The sequence below is a fragment of the Lotus japonicus genome, chromosome 1, assembly GCF_012489685.1.
Source record: "Lotus japonicus ecotype B-129 chromosome 1, LjGifu_v1.2".
Taxonomy (NCBI): domain Eukaryota; kingdom Viridiplantae; phylum Streptophyta; class Magnoliopsida; order Fabales; family Fabaceae; genus Lotus; species Lotus japonicus.
In genome coordinates this window covers 90075792-90085193 of record NC_080041.1, presented here as the reverse complement: position 1 = coordinate 90085193, position 9402 = coordinate 90075792, and the positions used below count along the sequence as shown (strand labels likewise).

Here is a 9402-nt window from a genome sequence, read left to right as displayed (position 1 = left end):
AAAATTGTTTTTTTGATAATAAGTAGAGCTAAATTAACATAATTTAATTTATTGATTGTATAAAACTAAAATATAATTGTTTATACAAAATTCATATATGTATTGATAAAACTTAAAAGGAAAAAAATCAAGAGAAATATTTTTAAGAAAGAGAAAAGATGAATGCTAACTTGATAAAGGTGCACGAATCAAATTGGATTCAAATTTAAAAAAAAAAAAAGATTTCTTATTTATTGGGACCTAAAGAGATTTCTTATATGGATAGAAACATTGACAATCTTTTTAACAAAAATTATGGACATAAAGCATTAGTGTAAGATCATTTACAAAAATCATTAAGATGATAAAAATCAAGAAAACGAACCAACACGCGCCACGTGGCACCAGTTACCCCCTTTCAACATTGTTGAGAACTCTCAACACTTCTCTCCTCCGGGTAATTTTTTGGTATTGTCTCACATGAGACAGTTTCAAAACAGTCCCAATTCAACAAATAAATGCATGACACGTGTTATTTCTATTTTTTATTTTTTATTTTTAATAGTCAAAAGATATTCAATCTTTGAACCCCAACATTTTACTAAACTAAATTTTAGTCCCAACTAATTTTAATTATTATACTTTTTTTCTCAAGATGTAATAAATTATAATTTCGACCGTGAAAAGAGGATTTGTAGGCGAAAGGCTAGCGTCACTGGCGGCGGTCTGCAGCGAGCGGCGGTGGCGAGAGGCGGCGGTAAACTAACGGAGATGATGTTAAGGACAAAGTTTCTTTTTTTTTAACGTGGTTGAATTGTTTTTTACGGTTGTTAAGTTTTTTTTTTTTGAACTAACGGTTACAAAGTCAAGATTTGTGATAGTTTTTGAAATACCACATAAAATATTGATTGCTGAAGATTTAAAATATAATTTGATAGATGTTATGGGTTAAATCATAATTTATAATATCTTGAGAAGAAAGTATAATAATGTAGATTAATTGGGACTAAAATTTAGTTTAGTAAAATGTTGGTGTTAAAAGATTGATATCTAGCTACTATTAAAAATAAAAAAATATAATTAACACGTGTCATGCTTTAATTGGTTGCATTTGGGACTGTTTTGAAACTGTCTCAAATGAGACAATAGGCAAGAGGTCACCCTCTCCTCCACCTCATATTCAACCCTCAACAAAATTCAACCCCCTCTCAACAAACCATTGTATTTGGTCTAACAAAATCCTAAAATGGTGTAACAAAAAAAAAAAAAATCCTAAAATGGTGTATAATGATATTATGCCAATTTATACGAAGTGCTTTCAAATATACTTAATCTTATTTATAAATTAAAAAACACAACAATAAAGTACTAATGTGCAAAATTATTTATGTACATAGTTTAGCAAAATTTAACTCATAATTAGTCCTTTTGACATATGTTTCACATAAATAAAAAAATTAACGGTCCAAACATAAAAAATAAATAACTTCTCAGTAAACCCCATAGAGAGAAGCTTGTCATTACTTGGACTTTTAATGTCATTGAATATTTTATTTGGATGCTCAAGAACAAAAAAAAACATAATAGGGAAAGAAAGCCAAACTACTGATCTGTAAGTGTGTTGAATAAAATAAAAAACAATTTTATAAAAGATCTTCTACTTATAAATAGCTTAACAGTTTTGGAAAAAACACCTTCCTCATAAACTTATACATAGCAGAAGATATTGACTTTAATTTTCAGCCTAACTTAATGGATTGGTTTGTGGATCCATCCCCGTTTTAATAAACTTGTCTGCACATATTTCTTCAAGATTTTAATTTTCTTCTGCTTTAAAACTCTTAGATTCTAGTTCAACGCATATTTCATATTTTCAGAGGCAAAATTAAGGTATAGTAATGTAAGTAGAATAAAACCTGTAATTGAAGTTATAGTACCATAACTGTGTGAACAATATATTCTTATTTCCTTCTTCTTCTGCTGCTGATTGCATCTATTCCAGTCACACTGAAGAAACCTCTATCTAATATATAACTTTGTCATTTGAAATAGGTAAAAAAAAATATAATCTGTAGACAGTAAAGAGAGGATAACAGGATGAGCACAACATAATATTTAGCAGAACTCAATAATATAACAACAACTAACAACAATACAGGGACTCTTCCTAGTCTACTTTGATACACATGTTATACAACAAAAATAACATGGTGCAGTGTAAGATTAGAGTTTTGGGACTAAACATAAATACACTAAGAAGAGTCCTAGCAAATTAAATAACATGAGATAATATTAAGATACAAAAAAAGTTGATCAAGGGAATGATCTTAAGCAGAGAGGTCAACAACTTCCCACACCTCCATGTCTTCAGCATTCTCATTAGATGTGACCTGAACTTCATCCAAACCATTGGTTAAGTCAATTACTTCTTTAGATGTAACTTCACCATTCTTCTCCATCTTAGTAAAATCAGAAACCTCAAGTGACTGGGTCATAGTACCAATTTGAGTGGGTGAAATCTCAAATTCTTCATCATCATGTGTAAGATCTATGATTTCAGTGGACTTCAGCTTTTGGTCAATATCAGCTTTTTTATCTTCAGCCAGATTGGTTGTAGCCTTATTGACATGTGCACTATTATTGATCACAACAGCAACTTCAGACTTCTTTAGAAAGGAATCAACAATTTTCATACCAGAACTTTCAGTTTTAGTTTTGCCACCATACCTTTCATTGACACTCTTTTCTAAAACAGCCTCAATTGCTTCAAGATCATCAGATATTTCAGACACAAATGTATCAAATTCAGCCTGCAACTTCCTCTTCAAAGAGTGATTGAAAACAGTAGTGTTGGAACTCTGACCAACAACTGCAGATGATTTTTTTCCCACATTACACTTGACAGCAACAACATTCTTATACTTCAATTTCCCAACATGCTTCTCCTCAAACTTTGAATTGTCATGAACATCATCTAATTGAGTGAAAGGAGGAACAAACTTGGCCTGATGTGTGCAAGGAAATTCATAAGTAAACAGAAAAAAAATTAGTGCACAAAAAGATAAGTGCGAATTAGGAAGGAGTATATTTCACCTTCAAGGGAGTGGCAAACAATTTGTCACCCATAAACATATTAATTGTTTCAGCATCATCACATATCCTCACAACCTCATAAATTTCTTGACGATTGTAAGTCCTTCCAATACCAGATCGAATCTTAAATAAAAGCTCTTTGCCTACTAATTTGTCCTCAACTTGAGGAGGATAATCAGTAGAGTGTGTAGCCTTAAAAAAATGATCAGTTGATGTTAGAACTGAATAGATATAAGATAATGAAACATCTCTATTACATTATTAGATTATTTAATAAACTGAAATTTAGTTAACCTCTTTTGGATTCATTAGTTCTTCACATGGAATGTTGATAAGCTCCATCGCCTCGCGATCATTTAGCACAAACACCGTACTATCCAGACCATCATAAACTTCTAGTTTGAAAGAGTACCTATTAAAAACAATATGGATTATAGTTGTTGACATTGGAAATTAACAAATGAAAAAAATGACAGAAAAGGCATTAACATAAAGATACCTATGCATAAACTTCGCAATAGTTCGAAAGCAATGATTACATCTATAAATATCATCTCCATGTTCAAGTTCGGTATAACACCGACATGAGGGATAGAACCATTTAGAATCTTTTAGCAAACCCACAATCCAAGCATGAACAACAAAGACACCCTTCTAAAAAACATATCAATAAGTTAGTACCTAAAAACAGAGAAAACAAAAATGTATTCCAGCAGCATTTATTCACCTCTTTGCTTTCAAGAAGTTGAGGGATTGTTTTCTTGGGGTGCAAGTCAAGCATATCCGCATGTACATCAACCTTCACGTCAAGTTGGGGGATATACTCAACATGGACTTTGGAGTTAATACCATCAAATCTATATAGATCAAGTTAGAATATGGAAGAATGGAATAAATCAAATAAATGAAATGACTAATACTATAGCAAAGAATAAAAAGTCCAAATATTTGACTAATATCTATGTAGAGTAAATAAAAACAGTACCTATCAGCAAGAACCCAATCCTCTTCAAATTTGTGATTGATAAGAATCTTAGTCACATGAGGTACAGCATGTATAGAAATGTTTTCTACAAATACCATATTCATTGTGAGAAAGGAAAAATAATGAGTATGACTTTTGCAAAGTTGATAGAATTTAAAAATAGGTTTACCATTATTCTGTCTAACTTCAACAAAACACAAGCCAACCACAGGTCTCACAATCCAGTCAGAACATAGGTACTCAGAAATCATATCAACAATATCACCCACCAAAACACATCTAGTCATGCCACTACAAAAAAAATTAATAACAACATCAGTTATAAAAGTGAAGTATGATATCAAGAAATAAGAAATTAAAATGGAAAAGTGGTAGATTGTACAAACAATTAACCTTTGGTCCAGTAGTTCAATATCCATAGTCTTATATATCCTTTTGTCCTTAATAAGAAATTTCTCAGAAGAAGCAGCATTTAAAAGTCCAATTACATCTAAACATAGGAAATTGCAAAGAAAAAAAATTAGAACTGTGAGCACATAATCATACATTCAACTGTAATATAGAGAAGTGAAAATTTCTGAGTTTAGTAGAAGTATTACCCACTAAATACCCAAATGTATTTCCATAGTAATTGATATGATCCATGTGGAAAAAATCCCATCCATTCTGAGGAATATTATCGTCCACAGCAGGATACATTCTGGTACATGAATGGAAAAGGAGCCTGTATTCATTGCTTGTGTAGCGTTTTGTGCCAATGTTGTCAATGATCCGAAAGAAAGCTATTTGATACACCCTACCTTCAATGATCTTGGGGCGAAAAGGGTGTGACTTGCTAACAGAGGCTTCAAATTTGACACCCTATCATTATTTAAAAATCAGAAGAAAAAAAAATCAGTTACAAACTTATTTTTGAAACAAACAGTTAACAACTTAATCACAGTTTAAGATATAGTTTGTTATTTCTTAACATACATGACCACTTGAGGATAACATTTTTGAAAACCATTATGTGTCACACGTGATAAACATGAACATGCAGTTTACCTCATTGTCAATAAGACCCATATCCATTGATGAAGGAGACAAAGGTAGCATGTGTTCAGGAACATGCCACAGTGCAATCACGCGAGCTTTCAGCTTCCATGGACGATCAGTCTTTGAAATTTGGGGGAGATTATCATAAGTTAACAGAGCAGATTGATTCATGGTGATTAAAAGGGAGTGAAAACACTTAGAAAAAGCCACTGAAGTAGAGTCAAAAGCAATCTGTGGTGAAGGTATTTTGAAAACTTGAAACTTGCTTTTATAGAGTGGTAAATATAATATTTTAACTATGAATTACTTTACAGTACAATGTGACCATGCCTTAAGTGCAGAAAAGTAGATGAAATTGGTGATGGAAGTGACAAACCATTATCAACAAAGGTTTAAAATTAGAAAAAGATTTGAGTGATCGGTTAAGTAAAGAGTAGAAAAAATGATTACACGTGAAAGGTTGGACAAGTAATCTCAACAACTACTTCTGTTTTTTTTTTTTTATAAAAAAATCAATTAACATTAACAATTTGATTTCAAATGAAGTCAAGTTCCCTGGACTGGCAGAAAGAAGTTTCAAAATAACAGGCAACAAAAATATCAAAATAAAATAGAGAACAAAAAGATTCACAAAAAAAATAGAGATTTACAAAATTATATTTTATATACGTGTAATGGATGAAGTGAGTGTAAACAAACTATATGTTTTTTCTCTAAAAATAACAAACACAAATATATTATGGGAAAAGGTTTTGTTAAGTCAAATGGTATAAAAAATCATAGATCATATATTTGGATTCAAATTAGGTATAGATTCAAATAACTAATAATTTAAAAACTTTGTGACACTGAATTTTTTTTTTCATTATTTATAAACTAATGCTAAAAAATGAATTTATAAAAAAATGAGTAAAATAGTCAGTATTTTACATTAATATGCTTTTCTTTAAAATAAACTTAAAAAAATATTATGTCAATTTTGCAATTAAAGAATTTTGATAAGAAAGATTGGGGATTGTTGGAATTTTTTTTTGCTGTGGCCTTGGGCAAAAATATACTGGAACACTAAAATGAAATATATTTGAATTACTAAGTAAATGAATAGTGTGTGCTAACAACTATGATTGATGAGTGATAGACATCTGCACTCAAAGTAAAAAGTTTGGACTAAGTGTCCACTAACATGAGAATTTAGCCACATAGGAAAAGTGATAGAGTGGTGAAAAAGTTTTGTTAAGTCAAATGGTATAAAAAATCATAGTTCATATATTTGGATTCAAATGAGGGATGGATTCAAATATGTAATAATTTACAAACTTTCTGACACTGATAGATATTTTTTTCATTATTTATAAACTAATGCGAAAAAATGAATTTATACAAAAATGGTAATTTTTGTTTTTGAAGAGATCAAATATAAGAATATAAGTAAGGTAAATAAACTAAAAATAGTAAATTAGTCATTATTTTACATTAACGTGCTTTTCTTTAAAATAAACTTAAAAAAATATTATGTCAATATTGCAATTTAAAGAATTAAAGAATATTCATAAGAAAAAATTGGGGATTGTTGGATTTTTTTTGCAGTGGCCTTGAGGAAAAATATACTGGAAAACTAAAATTAAATATATTTGAATTACTAAGTCAATGAATAGTGTGTGCTAACAACTATGATTGATAAGTGATAGACATCTACACTCAAAGTAAAAAGTTTGGACTAAGTGTCCACAAACAAATCAAACAGTTGTAGAAGTACTGGAAGTACTTAAAATTAAATTTTTATTTATATGCAGTGATAATATATATTTTTAGTGTTGCGAAAGTAAACAAACATCAGTACATTGGATTTTAACACATAACTCCAAAGTCATTTAATGGTGATAAGCTTCATCAAAAGCAAAAAAATGTACCTTATGAATGGCATATCTAAGAGAAGAATCACTGACAAACCAACATCTCTATAAAATGCCCAAGTAAAAGAAACAACTGGTATCTTGATGACAACATCCACTTGCAAAACACCATTAAGGGAGAGTAGTAGGAAAGAAAACCACGGCAACACTAAACTTGATTTTAAAAATAATGTACAAACACTGAACAAATGATAGTTACAAAGTGAGATTTGGTTTGATTCAATTTGAAGAGTTCAACTTTATGGAAAGTAAGAGAACATTGATACTAATAGATAGGATAATGCTCAATTGGGTGATAGACATGTGTAGGTTTGAAACCAATAAGAAGCAGGTGAAATCAAACATCACCAACGAAATCATGCTAAAAAAATTGAACACAACGAATTTACGTTGGGCCAAAAATGTAATTATATTGGGCCAATTCTGTTTAGTAAGACATTGGATCAAATCCAAATAGACATGAGTTTTTAGACACTACAAAAATACTCCCTCCGTTCATAATTATAAGACCTAGTTTTAAAATTTTCTAGTTCCTAAATATAAGACCTTTAACAATAGTCTAGCAAAAAGTATTATACTCTTCCATATATAACCCTTACATTAATGGTGTGTTTTCAATTCCAAAGTTTTAATTACCACCTACCATTTATTAGTCAGAGAAAATAACAAAGGGTAAATATGTAAGAATGTAAGCATTTTTAAAAACCCAACACACTAATTAGACACATCTAATGTTTTCTTAATAAGCGCAATTTTTGGTATTAGGTCTTATAATTAGGAACGGAGAGAGTATTAAAATTGGAACACAACAACAGATATTGAATGTTTAAGATTCTCAATCATGATATAAGAGATTTAATTCAAAATAACATAATTTGTTTTCATTAAATTTATAATAATTAGAAACTTCTCCTTGTTGTATTATAAGGTTCAACAATTTTGCATAATTTATTTTGAATTTAAATTTATAGTAGATTCATATTTACAAATGAATTCATAAGTTTTTTTCATTGGTTAACAATTAAGAAATATATGAAACACAATAAAGATTTGACCAATAATATTAAAATTAAAATAGACAATAGATCAGATAGACTGGAATGACATACTTGTGATCTGATACATGAGGATAATCAGTTCAACCTAAAAAAAAAAAAAGGATACATAAACCTGGTCAAGAAAGGGCACAGTTCATAGGATACAAAAAATCACACTTGAAACAACCATTATAAAATTTCACACACAAACTAAACGAACTATCTTAGGTTCAACTAACAACCATTTTAAATGTATCCGCTTGAGGACGCTTATAGAATTGCAAATGAGCTGTTGAACTAAGACGTTTAGCTCTACAATACTGATACCATCCATGTCCAATGCAGCATTGTCGCGTCCTCTTCCCATCCCAAATCAGATGCCATACGTCCATAATACCACTTGGTAAGATAATGTTGATTGTCGCGGGATGATGGGGAAAATATTCATCCAGAACTGCTGCAGGAATAGGCTACACAAAAAATAAAGTCTAAAAATTAATTTCAAAGGGTAATAATAAATTTAAAGTGGAAGAAAATAATACTTAAATTTCCAAAGATTGGTTCCCAACATGAAAAAAAAAATTAATACTTAAATTACCAAAGGTTGCTTCCCAGTACAAAGAGGCCTTGTAAGGTCAGAAATCCAGGCAAGTGGGTCTTCCACTTGCTGATGTTGTTGTATGGGGTTTGCATAATCAACCTCCACTTGACTAACATCAAATATACGCACATTGAATGAGGATTCCTGAACGTGTGTGAAGTGGATGTATACAGTCCCCTCGATGAGGTGGGTTTCACGCATCAAATTAAACCCACCCTCAAACCAAATCTCATTCCCATGACCCATGACTCTTGTCTGGAAAACATTACCCACAGGATCTGTGAGATTAGCAGTTTGCTCCTCAAGCACATATGGATGGGCTCGTAAAAACCTCCTTGGAATAACAACATGTTCCTGCAATGATTCAAAAGTTATTAAACACTAATTCAAAAAAAAACAATATGTCTAGACAACTAATTTGTAAAAAAAGTACTCGTACCCTATCCAGATAAAGGGGTTTGAGGAAGTTGTTGTTGTCCTCAGGGCCTGAAAATGGATTTTGCTCCATTAGGTGTTAAAGGATCAGAGCAAAAAGAGTCAAGGCTTGTTTGCAAAATTCTAGCTTATGGAGAGTGAAAAACACGTTTGGTGTGGAAGAATTATTTATAGAGTAAGAATTGGGCCATTTCTATTATAAAATACCAAACTAAATAGTGTATAAATGAAACTGATTTATAGCTGTACAAATTGATTGCTGATTGTTAATAGTCAAACTTTGGAATATGTTCTCTGCAAAATAGTTGAATGCACCATTAA

General features: G+C 30.7%; 1 protein-coding gene across 1 annotated transcript; it reads right to left on the bottom strand.

Moving 5' to 3' along the window:
- Nucleotides 1–8565: 8565 nt before the first annotated feature.
- LOC130732204 (B3 domain-containing protein At1g49475-like) lies at nt 8566–9209 on the bottom strand. The gene is made up of 2 exons (XM_057584309.1): nt 9086–9209; nt 8566–9000 (listed from the first exon to the last, which is right to left on the bottom strand). Exons 1-2 carry the CDS (start codon nt 9152–9154, stop codon nt 8635–8637), a joined length of 435 nt encoding a protein of 144 aa, XP_057440292.1. The 5' UTR covers nt 9155–9209; the 3' UTR covers nt 8566–8634.
- Nucleotides 9210–9402: the final 193 nt, after the last annotated feature.